Here is a 23,497-nt window from a genome sequence, read left to right on the forward strand (position 1 = left end):
TTTGGAGACCTGTCTGCATGCTTGTCTTACATTCATTTTGTAACTCTACAGTTTGAGGAAAAATTCAGCTGCCTTCTCTGCTGCAGTACAGGCAAGAGATGTGCCCTGCGGTTATACCGTGAGTCTGAACTTTGTAGCAACCTCCGCTTCTTCAGAGCAGAACAGCAGAGCTGGTTCAGTCCTAGCATAAATCTGATGAATCTTTTAAGTAGCAGTTCTTAATGGTGTTTTAAGATGAAAATTTATGGATGTCAACCCCAAAGTCATGGATATTAGGTTTTTATCAGGTGTATCATTAATCAATCTGAGTTTATTTTCTATTAAATCAAACGTGTCTTTCAGGATCTGGTATCCAGTATTTGCATGAAAACAGGATTATACACAGAGATTTAAAGCCTGAAAATATTGTTCTTCAGGATGAAGGTGGGAAGGTAAGTCAGGTGGCTGCTGTCAGTGGTGTTTCCACTGTCATTTCTGAAAGTTGTCAGCAGCTGTGTCTTACCTGAGAGAAATAAAAGAGAACAAGTAGTTTGTGGCATTGAACCGGACTGAAAACTCGACTGTGAATTCACTAAAAGTTTTACGTCTTCTTGAAGCCACAAATCCTATTTTGCTTATTCTTAAATCCTTGTCATTAAAAACAAGCAACTTTTGCTTCTGCTCAAGAACCCTGCCTGCAACAGAGTATGAGTGATATGAGACTGTAGCGTATCCCTGTGTTTGTGGCTTTGAGGGCTGCATGTAAAATCGAGCTAGTTCAGAGAGTCAGCCTAATGGATTTCTTAATGAAAATTGTTTTCTCTATTGTTACTCTTTAAACAAAAAACTCACTTCCCAGATAAAAAGCTAGATATTCTGTTTGGCCAAGCTGTAAGTGTCAAGCTGCTTTATTTAAAGTTGAGTCTCAGTTGAGATAGGTGGACAACGCCAGCTTACGTGGCGAAACAGCGAGCCTTAACATCGCATCACATGTCGAAGATTCACCATTGACTTTCTCCAGCATTTCCATTCTGGCTTCTCTCTTCTTGAGTGTATGCTGTGGATGTCACTGCACAGATTTTGGGTTGTTTGGTGGGTTTTGTTGTCTGAATTTGCTCTTCTGATGAACTAGTTAAAACTGTCTACAGATTGTTCACAAAATAATAGACCTGGGATACGCAAAAGATCTGGATCAAGGAAGTTTATGCACTTCGTTTGTTGGAACATTACAATATTTGGTAAGACTTTTTTTTCTTCACATATACAAGTGGTGTGGTATTGCCACATTTTATAGAATCACAGAAGTGTGTGTCAGAGGGAACCTACAGGGGTCCCTCGTGCAGCCTTCTGCTTGCAGCGGGACTGTCACCAGCACTAGGTCAGGGCAGCCATGGCTTGGCCCAGCCAAGCCCTGAAACCTCCAAAAATGGAGATTGTGCACCTTCCTGGAGACCTGTCCCGAGGGTGTTCCCTCTCCAGGGGAAGAAGTGTTTCCTCGTGTCTGACCTGAACCTCCCAGATGGGGATCTGGGGCCTTTGCCTCTCACTGTATCACCTGTCACTTCCAAGATGAGTTTGGCCCCATCCATCCCTTCCTATGCCCCAGTCAGGGGCTGCTCTCAGCCCGCACCCCCCTCCAGCCCCACTGCAGCCAGACCCACAAGCCCAGCTCCCTGCCATCTCCTCGTGGGCTGGGGGCTCCAGGCCCGACCCACCGGGCAGCCTAAGCAGGGCCACATCAGGGTCCCTGTGCCTCTCTGGAACTGTGGACCACGTCTAGATGCAGCTTTGTCTCCGCAGAAATGCAAGAAGATAGATGACCTGAAATACCACTTTCAAAGTGTCTTTTTATGATCCTTTTTAGGCTCCAGAACTCTTTGAGAATAAATCCTACTCAGTTACTGTTGATTACTGGAGCTTTGGAACAATGGTGTTTGAATGCGTTGCGGGATTTAGACCTTTCTTGCATAATCTACAGCCATTTACCTGGTAAGACACAAATTCTGCAAGGGGTGAGGCCAGGCAATGAGAACGACAGCTACTGCGTGTGGTGAGGTGACAGCATGAACCAGAATGATAAATTTATTGTTAGGTGCTGAGGCTGGTGGTCTGCTAAGCTTTGCAGAAGCCATTGAAACTTTAGTAGTATCGATGACAGTTTGACTGGCTATTTTTACTTACTGTAGTATGTGCTTATTACATTGTGTGGTAGACTCTGGTCAGAATAATTCCTTCCCAAGTTAAATTTGAATGAAAAAATATAATTATAAACCAGTCTGTATATCACTGTCAGAAAAATGTAATGGGGAGGAGTGATACAGTCCTTTACTCACCTAGGCTGTGAGGTTACTTATTGTTTGCAATCAATAACACACAGCAAGAGCATGTTTTGTGTAGTAAACACATAGCTACATGATTGTAAGTAACTTCATAAAAGTGACAACTGAAAGAGTTTAACCTGCATATGGAGGCTTCTGCTCGCTCTTTGAGGGCTAGAAGAAGGGGCAGAAAGATAAATTTTTATATTTCCACTACTTACCTTGTAATACCAGGAGTGTGTGTAAGCTTGGTAAAAGGGTAATTCTGCAACAGAAAAAATATGAAACTTGCTTTTCTGTTAGCATTGAAATAATAATGGGAGAAAAGGTAAATTTGAGTTTTAATGCAAGTGTTAGCTTAAAAATTTATTATGTGTTAACAAAAAACTAGTATGTGGTAATAGTTTCCTTTTTAACTGCTAATTCTTGGGGTTTTATTATTTTAACAGTTCAATATTTGTTGCCTGTTTTCCAACATGTAGAACTTGATTTCCTAATGTAAGTAGTAGAAAACCAATGAATTAAATGAGTTTAGAAACAGCTCTTCCCTATCCATAAAAGAAGGAAGAGAACAGTGCAGGCCTCCCATATGTAGCTTCAGTTCCAGTTGATGCTGACTGAGACAGAGCAGGCTGGCAGCCGCCAGGAGCAAGGAATGTTCAGCTGCCTCACAGCTGACTGACTGTTGGCTTGCCCTGGGCAATCCTGCTGCTCCCGGAGCAGCTGAGCTCTAGGCAGGGTTCAGCCCACTGCTGAAGTGAGCCACAGTGAGGAAACTGAGGCAGAGGTGCTGGTGATGCTTTCCCTGGTACTGGATCCAGTGGCAGGCTGTGTTTCTAACATTTATTAGATGTTTCACTTGGATCAAGGTAAGAACAGTGGTTTTGCCAGATGCCTTACAAATGTTATCTGTCTCATTACAGTGTAGAGGCTGGTTTTGTTGTGCGGGCTTGCTCTGTGGTCAGTGAATTGTTACATGTTGACCCTCTTGCTTGGTGCTCTCCAGACATCCTTGCAAGCAGGGGCAAAAATGTTTTCAGAGACAGTGTTAATTACAAGGGCTCCCCTCTTCCACTTGGACATGCTCTGGGTGGCATCTTTGTCCTAAAAGAGAAGAGTTTGGTTTCTAAAGCTACTAGACTGTGGCGATTTTTATTGCTGTCATATTCAGTTGGCCCTTTACAAAAGTAACCTCATCAGTATATCCACAGAGGTTTTTATTTTCTAGGCATGAAAAAATCAAGAAGAAGGATCCAAAGCACATCTTTGCTTCTGAAGAGATGAATGGGGAGGTTCGCTTTAGTACTCATTTGCCGCAGCCTCACAGCCTCTGTGGGTAAGTGTGTCCTTGTGGCTACATGTGATAATTTTTAGCTTGTCTTAAACTGAGGGCTCCTCCTTTATCCCAAGCACTGAGGGGTCCTCCTTCTTTCTCCTAAGGAGTGTTTCAAGCTCTTTGTAAGCTACCATTTGCTGTGAAAGTCTGTAGCCACACGGCTCTTTTCTGATGCTTTGGGTTCACCCTGCAGTTTGTGGGATGATGGCAATCTACCTTGCAGTGTGAACTCTTATGAGTTTTCCACCCATTATTACAAGGCCATGGGGTAACATCTACCCAATAACTTGATGGTATTGAATCTCCTAAACCAAGTACTTGAATGAGCTGCTTCATGAAAGCAGAATTTTCTAGTGCTTCTGTTGGGAAAGCCGCTGCAAGTCAAGCGGAGGCCACAAAGATGGTCAGAGCCTGTTGAATAGAGTGTACAAGGAGAGGCCTGTGGAAATGGGCTGCTTCAGTCTGGCAAAGAGAAGGCAAAGGGAAATGTAACTTTTTCATCGTCTGTCTACTGGGGTGTTACAGAGACAACAGATGTAGGCTCTTCTCAGAGGGGCAAATCAAAAGGACCAACTGCAACAGCACAAGTTACAACAGGGGAAATGAAATTTGGGCACAGGAAAAAGGTTTCCCTGTGCTAGTGATGCATTCCTGGGACAGGCCCCGGGCAGGGGGGGATCTCCATCTGCGAGGTCTGCCCAGACTCACTTGGATACAGCCGTGAGCAGCCTGCTGTAGCTGAGACATTGGCCCAGCTCTGGGCTAGGGTTCAGACCAGAGACCTGCAGGGGGGCCTTCAACCTGAATTAATTGGCCTTGTACCAAGTCAGAGGTCAGACTCTGATTACTTGACACTTATCTAGCACTTGTGTCTTCAACTGTGCCCAGCAGTGCAGCACAACTCACTGCAACTGGCAGATTTCTAGAAAAAGTACTGGAGTTGAGAATGAAATAAGTGGCTTTGTGCCAGTGCTTTCAGCTTTTTGCACTGTGTACTGTCTTTAAAGACATTCTTCGCAATAAACTTAACATACTTCTAGTGTGGATAAACATGCAGGAGAACTTTCCAGGTGGCTCTGCAGCATGGGGATGGTTATTCTGCAGACAAGGCTTTGAAAACTATTTGACTTTGTGTATCGCAGATAGTTTTTGAAAGAAAAAGAACAAAAAAATAACTCTCATCCATTTTGACACACCTTACTGATGTGTTGAGATACTCTTGACTCCATGAATATGGGTCAGAAGTAGTGTAATGCAGGGTGTACTGCATGGGCGTGCGCTTCTGAGGTCAGCAAGGACTCTTGTTACAGCAGGGGTGCTCAATCTGTATGTGCTTTCCTCCCCTTCTGGGTTTTCCCCACTGTCAGAATGAGCAACTGCAGTGAAATCGGGTGTTCTTCACACCTCTTCAGCAGGTGTTGCACAGATATGGTCTCTAACCAAATAGTTGTAACCTTACTGCTGCTGTGAGACCCTGGTTTCTTAAGTGGTCTGACTGTTGTAGAGTGTCTACCTTCTCTTTCTTACAGCCCTTCTATTTTAGTTTAATTGTAGAACCAATGGAAAACTGGTTGCAACTGATGCTGAATTGGGATCCACAACAGAGAGGTGGAGGTTTAGATCATGAGACCGGTCGTCCAAAGTGTTTCCTAATAATGGATCACATACTGAATTTGAAGGTGAGTGAGGATTGTTACTGGTTTAAAGGCCTACTGAAAGCATCTCAGAGGACAGAAGGTGTGTTCAGTGGAGCAAAGCTATAATCCTGACATCCAGCTGCAGGATCATGAGGAATGTTTTTCTTGGTATCAGGAAGTGAGTGTGTATACAGCCTGTCCAGTACATATCTGAAGGCAAAATATCACCAGCAATATTAATCTCTAGTTTTACACTTGTAGTAGAAGATTAAATAATGGTTTAATATTTGCTAATAAGTTTTCCTGAACTCCACTACTGATGCTGTGACCTCCACGTCCATGTACTATAGTAGTAGAACAGAGATTACATTTACCTGACTCTTCCCCTTCAAGTAATTATTGGAGCTTTGCTGGAGTAAGAATAGCTGAGGCAAACATGTGTAGAAGCCAGAGGATAGTTTTGTCTGATCTGAAGGATTCTAAAGGAATTAAGGCCTGAAACACAAAATATTGTGCCCGTCATCGGGACTTGTCAAAATCTGTATATTATGGCGTGTTTTGGGTCCTACAGTCTCTGCCCAGGTATAGTAGAATTATAGTGAGGGCCATGAGAGCCATGAGAAGATGAGCACTGGTATGTAACAGCTTTTTTGTATGGAGGGATTAAAGGAAATGGAACTCCCTCTCTTGGGAGCAGTACTGGCCAGCATCAGGAGACAGCAAGGCTCAAGATGACCTTGTCACTGTTCTTCTGATTTATTTAAGCTGCAGCATGGCTTCCAAAGGCTGTTACTGTGTTTGATTGTAATTTTCTCTGACATTAAGTTAAAAGTTACAGGCCCAGGCTTTGAGTCTGTTATGTGGGGCTTCACTCCTGAACTTGATTATTGTAGTCATTTAAAACTCAAATGATGCTCTAACATGTTAATTGCTACATACTCCCTCCTGGGCCTTTGTGTCCTTTGTCTTTGATAGCCAGTGACTTGTCATCAACTTGTACTCTTTTTACAGATAGTACACATCCTAAATATGACCTCTGCCAAGATTGTTTCGTTTCTCTTGCATCCCGAGGAAAGCCTTCATTCCCTTCAGATTCGGATTGAGTTTGAAACTGGAATAAGTACTGGAAATCAGGAACTGCTGTTGGAAACAGGGATTTGCCTGGACCCTCGGAAACCTGCTTCTCAGTGTGTTATTGATGGCGTAGTAAGAATGATTCTGTTCACTTACTCATTTACTGTCTTTCACAGTCTCAGGGAATTTAAAATCTTAGAGAAGATAAATTGCCTTAATCTTCTCCCACTGGAGACAGTTTGCTCTGTAAGTGTAGTAACTCTTAAGGTCTAGCATTATTTCCTTTATTGAGTAATGTATGCAGATTCCTATAGTTATACTCTGTCTAAATATTTAAATAAAGTAACATGCTAGCAAAAGGTCCTATGTTTCTGTGGGATCTATCAAAATCAGTTTTTTAAGGCACCTGATAAGAAGAGTGTCTGTCCACAATAATTAGTTCATGATGTAACCAGGACCCTCTGGATTAGTAGGAGCTATGTTTGGGATATCTCTTGTTTATGTTCTCTTCTCTTGTCTCACCAGAGAGGCTGGGATAGCTACATGGTCTATTTGTTTGATAAAAGCAAAACTGTCTATGATGGACCCTTTGCTTCTCGGAGTCTGTCTGACTGTGTAAATTACATTGGTAAGTATGCTGGAAGACAGCTGGGAACTGAAAGTGCTGCTTCTCATGTAATACAAAAGTAGATTTGCCTTACAAATCTCTGTGTTATCTTGAAGGGTACTGTCTAATTCAAAGAGGACCGTTTAAGAACCTGGAGCAGCCTAACAAAGTTTCATCTACACTCCTCTATCTCCACATTTTGTAAACGTAGTAGTTCAGAGAATTTATTGCCTGCCCTTTGGGAACTCTTCTATAGAGCAACTTAAGAATTCATTTAAGGTTTTTGCCCTTTTATTAAATTTTGTGCACTGAACAGCATCTACCCCACCTAAACACTTAAACCTAAGCATTGCCCCACTTAAACAGAGCCATGATGTGAAGGAAGGCTTGGGAGGTAATACATGCAACCTAATCTTGTAGCCTAGAGAGGGAAACTTTTGGTTATGTCTGCACAGCACATCCTGGAAAGAAGATTCTGACTTGGGTGCTGTGATTTCATTTGCACAGCTTTCTGCTCTGATAGGGGGTCTTGTCCCTTTACACCCCCAGAGTGTTGAGGTGACATCATGCTGAGATGGGTTTGCAGAACTTGAGTGACAGCCCACATAGACATCCTTTGGTGGTACCAAGGGTCAGGGACCTTCTTGTCTTGGGGTTTAGCATCTGTAGAAGTTGTGCATGTATCCCTTCTCCTCCTCCCTGTGCACAGGTAAAAACAGGTTACGGCTCCTTGCAGTCCTGTCTCCTGAGATTGGGTGCTTTGGATATTCATGGCCAGTTGCCCTCCTACAGCTCTCCTAGATTTTGCTTCTGAACCCCATATCAGCATCCTGAGGATACAGATTACCTTTTTGCCCTGTACTGTCTGTGATGGTTGCATTTCAGCTGCAATCCATCTCTCGTGTCTCACCTAAGTGAAAGAACAGGTCCCTCATTCTGTGCTGCTGATTCTTCAGGCCTTGTATGAGGAAATTCATCTTGCTCTGATCACAGAGCTGAGACGGTGTGTTTGGCCGATTTGCACCAGTTGCAGAACTGCCAACATTCCCCTGTGGAAGTTAGGAGTTAGGGCTGGTCTTCAGAGATGCTTGGCAGAGGTTCAAAACCTCTTGCACTGTCTTCCCAACAGTTCTCAGCTCTAGCAATAATGTGTCTGTGACCCCATAACACTGATCTGACTTCTGGTCTCACCAAGTAGAGCCAAGTGTCTGAGAAAGTCTGGTCCCCTCCTTCTGAGTTAGGAGTAGAGCTTATGTATTGCTGAATGGATACTGGTGGGATCTGCTCCGGTTGGTCCCTCTTAGTTCTGGTGCTACTGCCTGGCCCTGGCATCATCGGTGTACTTTTGGACAATGCATGAAAGCTGCTGCTCTGCTTACAGCTTCCCTTATATATCTCCTGAAATGACAGCAGTCACCTGCAGGACCTAATAGACCTCTGTGAAGGTATATATACACCCAGTATACCTGTAGGAAGGACCTTGTATACTTCTGTGAAAGAGAAGATAGTGTCAGGGGACAGGAGACATCTACTGGGATACTGGATGTAAAGGAAATGCCTTGTGACATACAGTTACTGCTAAGTAGCTTAATTTTCTTCGGCCTGGCTCTGCAGAAGTGTTGGGTTTCCTGGTCTCCTTTTACTGTCACTCGGGTTTATTCTGATTGTTTTTTTTCTGTGTTCTGGGCTGTTTTGTTCTGGTGAATCTCATTGCGTGGCATCATTGTGCTGAATCTCTTGGAGCTGAGGCTTTTTGCAGTGTGTTTATTGATATCCCAAAGTTCCCTGTCTCTAAAGGGGAACACACATATAACTCCTGCATCTTTTCCCTTTAAATATCTACATCAGGAATTTGGGAGGAAATGTACAAAAGATTTGAAGACGTTTTCAGATGAAAACACATCAGGACAGTGACTAATATCAATAAAATAAATAATAATATAATAAAACAAATTTGCTTTGCTAGTTTGGGAGAGTGCTTTAGATAGAGATTTTGGATAAAACCACCTGCCTTGTGCCATGTTTCATGCAGTGTGCCCCATGTCTGCTAGTGCCAGTAGGCCAAAGCTGTCAAAGAAATCTGTTCTCTTGTAGCTCTGAGTTCAAACATGAGCTCTGTTGCCTGGTCAGCCGCAGGCTGGCGAATACCTGGGGAGCTATAACATGAAAAGCTTATACATGCTTAGGCATCATCACATAAAAATTGAGCAGATCTTATGTGGCTCAATCCCTTAGTTTAAGCACCTGAAGCAGGAACTGGGAATGTTGTAAACACTGAATTTCTTTTCTAGAGTTGTCCTTTCATTTATGTACAATTGTGTTTTTCTTGCATTCAGTACAGGATAGTAAAATCCAACTGCCAATTCCTCAGCTGCGCAAGGTGTGGGCAGAAGCAGTTCACTACGTGATTGGACTAAAAGAAGATTATAGCAGGCTTTTCCAGGGCCAGAGAGCTGCTATGTAAGTTATTACTCCTCATTCAGAAGATTAATTGTTATGCAAATACAGCAACTGTTTGCATGGAAACGTACATCTCAGGGAGTTTTGGTTACCCAAAGTCTCACATCCCTCTGCTGCTTTATACTTTTGCATGATAAAATGTATTTGGGTTTGGAGCTTACTCCACTCCAGGAATTTTACTGCATAGTGCCTGACATTGATAAGAACTGGAAAAACTTGAACCTTGAATATAGTCACAAACTCACGGAATGGCTGGTGTTTGCAGGGACCTCTGGAGATCCAGTCCAACCCCTCTGCCCAGGCAGGATCACCTAGAGCTGGTTGCCCAGCACCGTGTCCAGATGGCTTTTAAATATCTCCAAGGATGCAGACTCCACAACCTCTCTGGGCAACCTGTTGCAGTGTTTGGTCATCCTCACAGTAAAAAACAGTTCCCTGATGTTCAGAGGGAACCTCCTGTGTTTCAATTTTTTGCCCATTGCCTCTGGTCCTGTCACTGGGCATCACTGAAAGGAGCCTGTCTCGGTTCTCTGTGCAATGCTCCCCTTGGGTATCTGTGCATTTTGATCCCCACTCAGCCTTCTCCAGGCTGAACAGTCCCAGCTCTCTCAGCCTTACCTCAGGAGAGATGCTCCAGTCCCTTAATAATCTTCATAGCCCTTCATTGGCCCTCTTTCCAGTATGTCTCTGCTGTACTGGGGATCCCAGAACTGGACCCAGGTGTAGCCCCACCAGCACTGAATAGAGGGAGAGGATCACTTTCCTCCACCTGCTGGCAACATTCCTCCTAATGCAGCCCAGGATAGTCATTTCACAAGTGGCAGAGTGAGTGGAACTGTTTGTTATATTTGTAGGGTTTTGTCCTGTGATTGAATCCCAGAATGGGCAGTGTCATATATCTCAAGTGATAGAAAAGGTGCCAGCATTCACCAGGGGCAACATGCACTTACAGGACTCCATAAATGCTAAGAAACACTCTACACTGCAAAGAACGGTTGGACTAGATGATCTTCAAGGTCTTTTCCAACCTAGATGATTCTGTGATTCTGTGACTGTTTAACTGAGCTTGACAAAAAACCTGAGAAATGAGGAAGGACTTTCTTTTTTTTCTTGATGAGGACCTGCAGCTTCTGAGGACGAGAGATGGAGGGTGTGATCCCACTGAGACTCCCTGTTCCAAGGATCTTAAAAATATTTTGCTAGCTATGTCTTTCCTTTAGGTAATGTGACAGCACTGGCCACATAAGTCCAGATACAGTTTTCAACTAACATGTGCTGTTCTTGTTTCGTTTATTAGGCTCAGCCTTCTTCGGTATAACGCCAACCTAATCAAAATGAAAAACAATATGGTGTCAGCATCTCAGCAACTGAAAGCAAAGCTGGAATTCTTTCATCAAAGCATTCGCCTTGACCTGGACAGATACAGTGACCAGATGGCTTATGGCATATGTACGTATTGTGTAATACTTGCCAGAGTGTCTTGTCTGATCTTACAAAGTCTGATCAGACTGACTATAAAGGACTGTGGGTAAGAACTAGTTTAAAAAAAAATGAATGCAGGAGCTGCCATTGTGTTCCTTAGGATCTTTATGGGTATGTTTTAGCTGGGGCAGATGCAAGAGAATAGTTTGGCAGAAGCAAAGGCAGGAGGGTAAAAAAATAAAATGTTTTTGGAGACCTTCAGTGACAGTGAAACAGGCTGTTCCCCACTGAGAACACCAAGCTAAGAAAATTGTAGTATTAATAGTACTGGTGACGTAAATGTTTGCTATTTATTCATTCAGAGTCTGATTCATTTGGAGTTGTCACAGGGCATAAAGTGGAGGGCAGAGTTGCTGCACGTGATGTACAGTGGAGGGGCCACTAACCATCCATGGCAGAACAAATGGCCATGGTGACTGTGGAAACACCGTCGCAAACAGAGCTAAGGCAGTGGTCTTGCTGTGCTTGATAGATGCAGCATGAATCAGGATGAGAGATGAGGTGAAAAAGCACTGGCTACAGTTTTAATGTCCCAGAAACATCTGGGTCTTACAAATATTGTTCAGGGGAGAATAGTAAGGTTTATGCATAGTTTGGATACACGGCTGAAAACTGGAACTTGAGTCAAAAATTATGACTGGGCTGAAGGTTGATGATGGAAAATGGAAAGACTCAGGGAACTGGTTTTGGACAGTCTGTGTTTAATCAAAAATAACAGTTGTTGCACTTAATGGTGGAGTTTAAAGACTCAAACTCATTTAGGCCGACAATTGCAAACAGTGAAATCCTACTGAAGGGTTTTTATGAGTTAAGGTCAAGCACGGAGTTGTTAAGTTCCAACTTTCCTGTCTCTCTGTGATCTCTGGGTCATGACTCCTGCTTGGAGATCCAGCATCATGCTCCTTGTGTGCAAATTCAACTGATGTGTATATAAAGTTCAGGTCATGCTTTGTTTTTATGTTGATACCTTTTTATGTATTAACAACTCTTCTCTTAAGCTTCAGAAAAGATGCTCAAAGCCTGGAAGGAGATGGAAGAGAAGGCCTCTCAGTGTGCACAGGTAGGGGATATTAAAGAAGCTTCATTACCTCTCTGTGAAGGAGATCAGGACAGGAACTTTGTGTCATATGGGCCACTGCCATGTCCCTTCAGTGTGTTTCATATGCTGCCTGCTGTGGGAATCAGAATATCATTACAGGTGCATTAAAAAAGAAACAGTCCCCAGTCACCAGGTTGTTTGAATCTAGTGATTTGAACAAAACCAACACAAATGTCACTAGAGACTCAGTTGTCTATACAGGAAAGTAGACTAGAGAGACACATTATTGATTGCCCAAAAGAAATGGTGTTGCTAGAGACAAGAGTCTTCCTGATTGGGTTTATTGCACACAAAAATTTCCATTGCTAAAGCTGAAAATGATAGCAGTCACTGTGCAGTGATTTCAAAATTGCAGTTCTTCGTTTAGGAGTACAGACATAAACTTCTGGTGTTCTGCAAGTAAATATGCAAATTAGCTTTTAAGATGAGTCATTCTTAAGAAATTTAGAGCAGAGCTAGAGCCAGTTCTTACTCTGAGTAGTCCTAATAGTTAACAAATGTTTTCACTTGTGGTTTATGGACAGCTGAGCTGACATAACGGCTCTCTGTTTCTCCAAGAGTTAGTTCTGCGAGAAAGGCTAGTTGAAATTTATCTGCTGCTTAGAATTCTCATCTCTGTCTTCAGGGAATGAGCATTTTAATTGTACCTCCACTGAAAACAATGAGGAGACAGAGGTCTTTTTGATGGAGAATAACTCTGCCTACAGTTCTGTCCAGACCTTTATAGGGAAGGAATAACTTGTAGCTGTGAAAACTAGGGACAGAGTTAGGATGATTGTAGTTATTGTCAAAAGCTGTTTCTTCTTCCCTTCTACTGGATGCACTGAATAAAGCTTGGGAGAGGGGAGCATTCAGAAGGAATGCAGGGAAAAATTGGCACATTTGTAATGTATTTCTCAGAGTAGAGGTCTTTAAAATATCTCAGAAAGTGCTCTTGTTTTTGTGCTCCGTGATAGCAGCTAGCTGCAGGAGTGCCAAGAACATTGCATGTTCTGCTGACCAGGACTGTCACATGGTTTGCTGGGCTGATGCCTTGAATTTCTGCTCTCCCCTGCAGGGAGTTTTTGTATTTGCTCTTACAGTAATACAGAGCACAGTGATTAATGCATAAAAATCCCAGAAACCATTAGAAACATAAACAATAAATTACATTGCCTATTTTTCCCCCCCTACAAAGGAATAGACTGTGTAGTTCAGGTTCTGGGATCCATTACCAATCTTCATCTAAGTCAGAAGGTTTTTGGAGCCTTGATTTTTCTTGCTCATATGATGGAGATGGGGGAGTTGGGATTCCCACGTGAACTCTCTGTTTAGCTCTTTAACTTTGGGATCCTGCTCCCTGTTGGAAGCAACAAAGATAAAAGGGAGGGTGCCTCTAGTAGAATAACTCAAAGCTGTCACTGGCTGTTTCCAGAAAACCAGGAACCTCAACAAATATTTACTTTGCAGACCATCAGAATTATGTTCTGTCTTCAAGCTGTGCAGTCCACATGTACAGTCACACTGTCCATTTATCAGGAATGGAAAATGTTTTACTCTGTAATACACAGTGGTATCTCAGTCTGTCTGGCAGGCAGCTTAACCCCTGGGAATTCAAGAGACACAGTTACACTGTGTGGTGAGTGCTCCAGACAAAGACATTTCTTTTGTTAACAGGGTTTACTTCACGTTTTTCTTGCTGTTTGATTTTTCCTTTGATTATGTGGCTTCTTGCTGCTGCTTTTTCTTGGTTTATTCTTTACCTGAAAAACCTACAGACATCCCTTTCTGATCAAGGGGTCACATCCCATTTATATAGCCTCATATCAACTGCTGCTGCAGCTTCAGCAAGGGCTGTGTTCTGGAAAATGTTCAATTTTCGGGTCCTACAGCCCCAGGTCAGAAAGGAAAAGCTGAAATATCTCAAAATACTTTCTCTGGGAGGTAGATCAGTGCCCACAGCCAATGGCACTAAGACCCACTGTGGTGACCAGTACTTGCTTAACCGTGCTGGGGATCTCCAGTGCCTGTCTGGCACCACGTACCTACTCCTCACGCTCAGAAATGTTGTTGGCTGCCTCGCCTAACTTACTGTGGGGGCTTGGCGTAAGATTGGTATCTTTTATATAGCTTTGAGGAACATGTGAAATACCAAAGGAACATCAGACCAAAATGCATATGGGAGGGTAAAATGTGAGAGCACACTCTCTCCATATTGTAAGAGTAGGAGAAAAAAATCTTCTGTGACATAAGTAGAACCAGAGCGTGTGTGTGTCTGCAGCATGCATCCCACAGAGATAGAATTTATGAAGAAACTGCTTTTTCTCATCCAGTGTGGTTGTCAGAGTTTTGTATCCAGATGATCTCATGCACTGAGGAGATAGTAACCTCAATTATTGTAGCAGCAGTCATGTCAAAGAGCTTTTTTTCTCCTAAACTCTGCATGGAGTCTGCCCATTATCCAAACAAGTATTCTGGGGATCTTTATCTGTTTTATTGCTCTCCTCCTTCAGTTTGATTTGTACCTACATTTTGCCATTAGGCTGAAGATATTGGATATCTGGATGAGCAGATCATGGCCCTGCACACAGAGATTGTAGAGCTTCAGAAGAGTCCGTACGCAAGGCGCCAAGGAGAGGTCATGGAAAGCTTGTAAGTGCTTTGCTTGTTATTTTTATCACACATAAGTGGATTTTGTGTATTTCAGTGTCAGAGGGTTTTTTTTCTCTGGTGGTGGTTCCATCAGAACCACCATTTGAAATGCACTCCTCGCTTTTTGCAAAAACTGTGAGTACAGAGTAGTTTGTAATCCGTTTAAGATCATTTTGCTGGTAAAAGGGAGGGTCCTACCACTTGTGACTGTATGTTCCTCCTTCCTCTTGAAGTTCTAACGATTACTTGGCAGCATTATAAGGCAGAATGCACAATGACTAGACTTGGGGAAACATGGGAAACACAGCTAGGGAGGACAGGACACTTCTCTGTCACTGACGATGAAACTTCATCGTGGAAGAGGATGGACCTAAGATGTATCTTGTCTCAACTGAGAAATGCACAGGATTTCTTTTTGCACTGAAAAAGATTGAATTCTATAGTGTTGAGTGAGAAAATTACAAGAACAATGTAAAATCCTGTTAAAAATCTTGTGTGTTTTCAAAGCAAGGATAATTAACAACTCATGGATACTTGAATATTTGGAAACTTGAATGTTTATTTTTTTCAAAAGCATTAAAATATGCAAGATATAAGTGGTATTACTGGTCTTAAGATGTAGGAAGCAATTATTGTAGCTTGGGCTGTTGCTGAGAGCACAAGTGTCAATTATAAAAGAGAGGGATCAAATAGCCGCCAAGATTGAACAGCCACTAAATCTGTTGTTGATAAGAGCTATTCTGAATGACTCTGAATATTCTGGGAGGAACTGTGCCTGTTCCTGGCGTGCTCTCCCTCCTCTCTCTTTGCAGAGCTAGATCAGCTTTTCATCCACGTGTAGTTGCAGGAGCAGCAGAACTGGTGCACAGGGGAGGAAGTGGAAGGGAGAAACCACCTCTTGCAGCAGTAGCCTGCGTTCAGAGCAGCTTAAACGAATTGTGAACCTGCCTCCTTAAAACATTGTTTCTAAGCATTTTCACAGCTACAAACCCAAGACTGCATCAGCTATTTGCAAGGTGCTTAAAATGTGCCCTAAGCTGTTGATTATTCTGGTCTAAAGCTACTCCTCTTAATGAGGAGTGAAGTGGAGAACAGATTGAGTGTCCTGCTCTTTAGTTTTTGGGGCTGTAGCAAAGCATAGTGCAGAGCACCAGCTTAAGGTTTGATATACACAGCCAGGAGACATGCATGCATCCTGGGTGATCTCGCAGATCCACCTGTCGGGGCTGGATGCTAATGTTCTCCTCTTCCCAGGGCAGCAGGAGTAAAAAGCACCTCTCCCCTTATCCTTGGCTGATGCAGGAGTTTTGAGATGGATAACTGTCCAGGACACTAGAAATGCTGACTTACATAAGCAGAAGCAGCTTGCATGATCTCTTGAAACAGTATTGGGGTGATCTAAGCCATGGGGAAGAGGAGGCCTGGTGAAGGCCCAAAAGCAGAGCTGCTTCTTGTTTCTGACAGGCTTTTGATTTAGAACAGTGAAGATTTGCTCAAAGGTAGAAGCCTTAGTGTTTGGCTGCTTTTGAAATATTTGAAAGTAGTAACATTTATTTAATGGGAAGAAGAGAAACACTGTGCTCTTGTTTGTGATGTAGCTGTGTCTCCATTTGCAGAATATCACTAAATTTGAGGCAAAAAAAATGCAGAACAGGAACAAAAATTTATCAGGCAGTTGTACAGAAGTACCTATAGTTATAAAAATGAAGTTTCATAATTAAGGATACCACGGAAAGAAAATAGAGCTGAGCCATGTGGGAATTTGAAACTGAAAATAACCTCCAGTTGGTATGGTTATCTGAGAAGAAAATGCATAATCAGAGGAAAAGAGAGACAGCTTTTAGGGAAGAGTTGGTTTCCATCACAGAAAGGCCATCCCTGTGTTCCAAATGTTGTATACTAGCTGTGGAAGAAGGTGACAGCTCCAGCGCATGAGGTTCAGTAAGGCATAACTTAATTGCAGTGCATTTTTTCTTGTCACCTGCTTGTTGATACATGTATGAAATATTTTCTTCTTTTTGAAGGGAACAGAGAGCCATAGACCTGTACAAGCAATTAAAAACAAGACCTCCAGGTATGGAAGCAGATGGTTCAAAGACTGTTTCATACTCGTACCCCATGACTAATTTTTCTGAACTCAAACCCAGAAAATACTGTTTAGGAAAAGGCAAATTATTGTATTAAAGTTAACCAGACTCAAGGGCATATCTTAAGATGACTTTCTTTTTACTGAGCCTAGAGCCCTCTGAAATCCTCTAGTCCTGTTCCTCAGCCGTGGCTTTGTCTTTTGGTTTCAGTCTTGGAGCATCTACCCTGAACATGTCTGCCTTCTGGCATTCTCTACTTTTTTCCCCGCCCCCAGTACTACTGCTTTACTCCCCGCAGACATGGGAAGAACTACTGTTTCTCTGTCGCTGCCCCAACCCAAGGGCAGTCTCTTTTCTCCCTCTCTTCTTCTCTCTTAGTTGTACTGGATAGAGCCCCATGTTTGGGGTTTATTGTGTTCTGAACATAGTAACTGGTGAGCAGAAAGATTCAGTTACTCATGCATTCAGCAGCTACCTGCAGCCCTTATTGAAGCCAGTATCTAGACAGTGCAAGTGGCTGGAATTGTATACAGTGCTGCAGAGAGGAGAGGCGTGGAGGAAAAGCTGTGCCTAATGAGAGATTGTGACAGATTTTCATTATGTTTCAGTTTGTTTGGCTGCACTCGTTAAGTCAGATCTTTCCTTGACTCTGGGTGTTCTGTGTCCAGAGTGGTTCTTGCTGAAGAGCGTTTTACTAATGTGGTGATTGATGGCCCTTCCAGATCATGCCTACAGTGACAGCACGGACATGGTGAAGATCATTGTGCAGACAGTACAGAGCCAAGACCGAGTTCTCAAGGAGCTCTTTGGCCATCTCAGGTACTTTATGCAGGAAGAAAACCCGAACAAATGCAACTTGCAGCATTTGTAGCTTTGTAGCAGGAAAGGAGAGGGAAAACCATGGGCATCAGAGCCCAGAAGTTCCATCCATAGGTGTATGTTTCTCATAGCAATATTAATTCTGCTCCTTTGTGTCTGTGTTGAATTTCCACTTACTTTTTTAAAGCATATACCTAACGTGTATAGTTAATAGGGAAGGGGAGGAGAATGCTATGGCTTGTACTGTTAGCATCCAGGAGTTCACTTTAAGGCAGATTCTGACAGTGTTTAGGTTGGGATTAAAATCTTAAGAAAAAACGAAATAACGTAGCAGCTGAGAAGATACCACAGTGATTTGTTCATTAATTCATTAATTCTTCAAGTAGCTCAGAAAAAATGTCATTATGCTGATCTCAGTAGTCAGCAAAGCATGATTTAGTTTTATTTTCATGTGTGTCTTAGCCTTAGTAGATTCCATAAAGAAAGTTGTTAGCTATAGTCTGCCCACAGAGAGGAAAACAGACCAGAGAAGATTAATAAAATACTCTGAGTTGCTTTGCTGTCCATTGTCATCAAAATTGTGTTTTGCATTTCAAATAAAAAGAGCTTATATTGTGGATATTAATAGTAGTGCCATCTACTTGCTGGTTTGAGTCTTATCTGGACTTGGAAAAGTCCAGGGATCACTCCAGTCTTGCAGGTTTTGTACCTGCAGCTGTCACTGCTGTGCTAAGAGAAAGGGGTGTCCTCACAGAGTTGTTCTTGAAGCCAAGGTGAGGTTTTTGCTTTTGCCAGAACATAATGCCGCACAAGCTGGAAAGCAACTTTGTGTTTGGTTTTTATTATAGTAAGCTCTTGGGCTGTAAGCAGAAGATCATTGACTTGCTTCCAAAGATTGAAGTGGCTCTAAATAACATCAAGGAAGCTGACAACTCGGTGATGCAGATGCAGGGCAAGAGACAAAGAGAGATATGGCATTTGCTGAAAATTGCTTGTGTAAGTAAATTTTGGACTATTTGTTTGCTCCTCCTTACAGTGCAAGAGGCAAGGGACATCAGATGAAACTCTGAAGAGACCAAAAAGGGATACCTTCCACAGTGGTTGATTTTTACTGTAGAGAAGAGCAGTTTGAGATGCTGAAAGCTGACACAAGTTTAGAAAGTGGGTAGACAAATTCGTGGGAGAGAAGCCCAGTAGAGGAGTCCTCGGTCCCGGTAAATCATCGCCGGTGGCTGCAGTATGGTAGACAATGCCATGCCTTGTGCCTTGTTCTTACATTCCCTGAACATCTACTGTTGGCTGCTGTTGGAGGCCATATGGTGGGATAGGTGAACTTGAGCCTGATACATTAAACCTATCATGATTTTAGTGCTGCAAAAGTGAAGTAGGTGCTTTTCCTGGTTGGTTTAAGGTGTTTTAAGATTACACTGCTTTCTCTGCATCAATTATAGTGACTATACAGCTGAAGCGATCTCCTGATTTCCACATGCCTACATTCGAGGTCAGCATAGGAAATGTGCATGTCTTTCCCCTGTCAGGAGAGTTGCCTGCTGCTCAGGACTCAGTTTAGGACATGACACCACCTCCTAATTCTTCAGTGTAGAAGACATGTCTTGTACCACATGGGTGACTTACATGCAGAGGCACTTGGTACCAGCAATTTGCAGAACTGGAGTGTTGTCAGCTGACTTGCCAGCCACAGGCATGGCCTACGCTGGGTGTATGTGTTACAAACAGTGCTCGTGTGTAATCGCAAGTCTTCCGTACAGAATAGTTAAGCCTGACTAAATTCGTCCTTTGTCCATCACAGCAGATGAATTTCTTTTTTCTAGACTCAGAGCTCTTCTCGATCGCTGGTAAGCTCCAGCCTGGAAGGGACAGCCTCAACTCCAGCAGCCCCTCTGTGGCTCCCACAGAGCTCCTCAGGGAACGTACCTCACCCTCTGTCATCTGTGGCAACTCCTGAAGATGGGTAAGAGCTGTCGGAAAAGGAGGCCACTGTGGAGAAGTCAGTGTAGCCATTTTGTATGCACACACTCTAAAGTCCTGTCCTCTGGCACTGGGCTCTCTGGTGCTGAGAGGGCCTGAGGGGCATGTCTTCGCCAAGTCCCCTGTGGTGGGTTTTGGATATGCTGCACAGGGAGAGTTTTGGCATGTGAGACTGTCTCTGAAGGCAACGTTGTTCAACTCCTGAATGGAGTTTACCACAGCAAAATGCAGCAATGAGATTTTGAACCAAAATGCAGTTTCTTTTCACGCCCAGGTTCTGGTGCAAGTCCCAGATAAATCAGGCCATATTTAGTGCTTCTTGCTGATTTTAAAAAGTCTTAACTCAAATGGAGGTCTGAAGTCAGGGTCAGTACTAAGCAATCCATCTGGTGGTTTTTTATCCTTCAGATATTTCCGTTGGTTTTTATCCTTCCAAAATAAGATTTCAGTAGCTCGTATGTTACTAATGCTCTAAAAAACACGGGAATTAGGTTGAACTCTTTATTCAGAAACCTCCACTCTCTGGTCCTGAGCAAGTTCCACATACCGCTCTCAGCTAAAGTACTGTGCTGTTCATTTCTTGCATGTCATGTTATTCTGTCTTGGGGTTGGATTTTGTTATTAAAGCCCCTCTCAGCCAGTCCTAGCTGAGTTAAGAGAGTTGTCAGGAGCTGAGAGGTTTTTCTTTTCGCTTCATCAGAAATTTTATTTCTGTTCAGCGTAACAGAAGGGAAGGTGCCCTTCAGAGACTGCTCAGCCCTTGATCTGCAGCAGTGCTGGTTTTGCGGGGGCTGGGGCAGGAGCTGTGAACATCACCATCAAACCATTTGTCCGCTTCTTTCTTCTTGGGTGGTCAGGGAAATACCGAGATTCTGAAGATACACATACTCTAAGCAGGCTTTTGCTGGAAGTCATTGGATTTTTCTGAAACCCTAAGTAACCTTTTCCATTTCCTCTTTTCTGTCTGCTGCTGTGGGGCCGTTTTTGCCTCTGAGTAATGTGGGGTGATCACCCTTTAATAGGTGCTTTCCTGAGCAAGGTGCCTTTGGATCACATCAGAGCTCCTCTTCGAACCATGACTTCACTGTACAAAGAGTCAAGAAATGTAAAGTCATTTCAGGCTCACTTATTTAGTTCTGTTAAGGCTGAGTTTCAGTATCGTTTGTGCAGTTCCTCTGTAGGGAAGGAGTGCAAATCCACACTTCCAGGGTGGGAATCTGCAGGATGCTGCCTCAAGGTATGGTTTTGTGCCCTACAAGGTAGCTTCTACAGTTACAGAGAACTCCTATAAATCAGTTTTTTGGGTGTTTTTTCTTTGTTGTGGTTTGATGTTTTTTGGTTTTGTTTTTTCTTTTTTTTCCCCCCAGTACAGAGTCTTTTGATGTTGGTGTCACTTTGTGGTTTAAATCTGTCATCTTATGCCTTCCCTTCCCTGCAGGGAAAACTTTGTCCATGTGATAGAAGAGAATCTGAATTACCTCGAACTCTTTAGCAGTATTTTGCAGGAGGCAAGACAGGAGCAGGACAACAGCATGATGGTAAGTCTGTAGATGTACCTCTGAGGACCTGGTTTTTAAAAGACATAGCAGGGTCCTCTGGAGGTGTGGAGAACTCCTTAAATAGGGTCACCTTGTGATGATGTGAATTTCTGTGGCTGGCATGTGATGTCTGTCATCCCTCCTGGACTCCACTAACGTGCTGGTCCTTATGGAAGCTGTCACTTAATGTCAGCTGAGCGCTCTGTGTGGCGGAGTGGGCTGTTCTGTGGGACCCCGGCTGGTAGAGCTCACTCTGAATGCTGGTTGCATTCTCAGCTGGAGTGTCCTGGTTTGCATCCCTGCCCTGGAGTGGGCAGGATATTCCATTTCCAGAGCCCTTTCCTGATTGTTAACTGAAGCTCTCCTTATGGCAGAAGTGGGGCTTCGGAGAGTCCGGAGAAGGGTCTTTGCACAAACTGGTATTTGAAATAGCAAGAAAAGACAAAAGTAAATAATGATCACCCAGATGTTTTGACACGATCTGAAACTCTGTTCATGAACTACTAATTGAGGGCCAGTAAGTCACTGCTCAGAAGAAAGAAGAGCACCACAGAATACCAATCTTTTAGAAGAGTCTCTCAGCTGATTTTGGTGTCTGTGTCGTAGAAGCATCTGTATGAATATAACGAGAAAGGGATGGCTGGGCATGCGGATTGACCTGTTTGTAATGGAGAAGAGTCAATACAGCCTCTGTTAGCATGAAATTGTCTCACAAATGTATTGCAGTCCTGTAAAGAAGTCAAAGATCCACTGATAGGCTGTAACTTGGGTTTTCAAAAAGTTTCTTAAAGGTCTCCTTAGTGATAACTTCCATTCTCATGGGATAAAAAAGTTGAAGCTGTTTACCAGTTGTAACTGCTGAAATAACAAGGAACAGAGGGTTGGGGAAATGGAGGTGGTTGATGAAATGGAGCTCTTGTTCATAAACATTTTAATTCATAAACATTTTAATGTTCTAATGTTTATGAATAATGGTAAGCAGTGAAGTGAGAGTTTATGAAGTTATTTGGGATGATGAAAGGAAAACTTGCTAGTGGGAGTTGCGGATGACGCTGTAATAGCGAGTGATTGAGCAATATGAATGGGGAAATGAAATTAGCTACTAATTTAAGATGAAGTAATTACATTAGTGGGGAAGACAGCCTTAACTATGCATATCCTGGTCTTCATCCATGAATGCTTTGTTTGTCTTTGTTCCATTCTGACAGGGTTGGTATCAGCTGCGTAACACAATCTTGTCTCCTTGCTGTGGCTGGAGACGAGCTAGAAGCTGTATGAGTGGCCTCTTCCCTCTTAATTGTCATGTCTCTGTCACCCTGTTTCTCATTCCAGGGTGCAGCATCTGTCTCTGTCATGTTTTAGCCTAGAAAGATTATTCATTGTTGTGGAATTGTCCTCTGCAGATCAGCACCCATTTTGTTATGTTTGGATTTTTTCCCCTTTTTTTTTCCCTCAGGAGACAGAAGTTAGGCAACAGGAAAGCAGAAGAAAATGGAATTTGTCCTCTTTAATTCACTTGGGGAAAAACAGAGGGGAAAAAAGAATGAGTATAAGAACCTTTTCTCTATTCTTGCATACTTGGAGCCTTTCTTTCTTTTTCATTTGTGTTCTTGCACTACCAGTGTGTCCCACAGTGCACTAGGAACCCTGGCAGTAGGTTTTTAATTTCCAAAGCAAGTACAGTCTGTGACTTGTCTGAGCACCGTGATAAGTATGGGGGATTTTGTATTGGGGACAAACCGAGTTGTGAAATTGTGAGATTACTTCTCAGCTGTTAGATCAGTGTGATTCTTTGTGAGAGAGAGATGCTGGATACTGAGCGTCCTTTGGTCACCACCTTGGAAATGTTATATTCAGTAGCTGTTTCCTGCACTTCAGTTGTTTCCTTGCTTCTTCTTTCAGAGTTTTGATTGGAGCTGGCTGAAATAGTCACAGGAGCCAAGGTGCTGCTATCTGCAAGGCGCCTGCATGCTGAGGGGTGGCTTGGCAGCCTTCGATGTGACAAGCTGGAAGGGACTGGTCCATCAATCACCTTTGTAACCCTCAGCGGAACTGGTTACCAAGGCGGTGGTCGGTAGCAGACACACCACTGGCAGTCACAAACAGCGTCTGACAGGCTCCTGCCTAGTTGGGCTTTCAACTAAACAAGTAACCTGCTTGCGGCGGCAGCACCTGGGGCGGTGGCACGGCCCTACCTGGCCGGGCAGCCGGTGCTGAGGGGCGGGGCCTGCGGAGGCTCTCCCGGACTGAACGGGAGGAGAGCTACGGGGGCTGCCCCCGCCGCCGCCCCTTCCCGCCGCTTGTCACGACTGCTCACGGGCGTAACATGAATGTATAGATTATATATATTTTAAATAGAATGAACTGCAATAAACACTGTGGAGAGGCTGGCGGCGCTCGCTGGCTGCAGGCGGCGGGGCCGTTGCCGGGCAGCAGGCAGG

General features: G+C 43.4%; 1 protein-coding gene across 8 annotated transcripts in view; it reads left to right on the forward strand.

The window, feature by feature from the left end:
* The window catches only part of CHUK (component of inhibitor of nuclear factor kappa B kinase complex), a 31,103-nt gene extending 7,659 nt beyond the window's left edge, over positions 1-23,444 (forward strand). For 5 of the 8 annotated variants that reach the window (XM_074830107.1, XM_074830105.1, XM_074830106.1 and 2 more), the window contains 17 exons: positions 343-431; positions 1,128-1,217; positions 1,844-1,968; positions 3,526-3,633; positions 5,177-5,312; positions 6,282-6,476; positions 6,870-6,972; positions 9,288-9,411; positions 10,709-10,860; positions 11,892-11,953; positions 14,514-14,623; positions 16,648-16,697; positions 17,433-17,529; positions 18,378-18,525; positions 19,362-19,501; positions 20,957-21,056; positions 22,959-23,444. In XM_074830107.1, coding sequence (XP_074686208.1) covers positions 343-431; positions 1,128-1,217; positions 1,844-1,968; positions 3,526-3,633; positions 5,177-5,312; positions 6,282-6,476; positions 6,870-6,972; positions 9,288-9,411; positions 10,709-10,860; positions 11,892-11,953; positions 14,514-14,623; positions 16,648-16,697; positions 17,433-17,529; positions 18,378-18,525; positions 19,362-19,501; positions 20,957-21,056; positions 22,959-22,985 — 1,856 coding nt within the window. In that variant the 3' untranslated portion in view covers positions 22,986-23,444. The remainder of the gene's footprint in view (positions 1-342; positions 432-1,127; positions 1,218-1,843; positions 1,969-3,525; positions 3,634-5,176; positions 5,313-6,281; positions 6,477-6,869; positions 6,973-9,287; positions 9,412-10,708; positions 10,861-11,891; positions 11,954-14,513; positions 14,624-16,647; positions 16,698-17,432; positions 17,530-18,377; positions 18,526-19,361; positions 19,502-20,956; positions 21,057-22,958) is intronic. The other 3 variants (XM_074830111.1, XM_074830112.1, XM_074830109.1) reach the window with 2 other exon arrangements.
* The last annotated feature ends 53 nt before the right edge of the window (positions 23,445-23,497 follow it).

The sequence above is a fragment of the Strix aluco genome, chromosome 7 (assembly GCF_031877795.1).
Source record: "Strix aluco isolate bStrAlu1 chromosome 7, bStrAlu1.hap1, whole genome shotgun sequence".
In the NCBI taxonomy this organism is placed as follows: domain Eukaryota; kingdom Metazoa; phylum Chordata; class Aves; order Strigiformes; family Strigidae; genus Strix; species Strix aluco.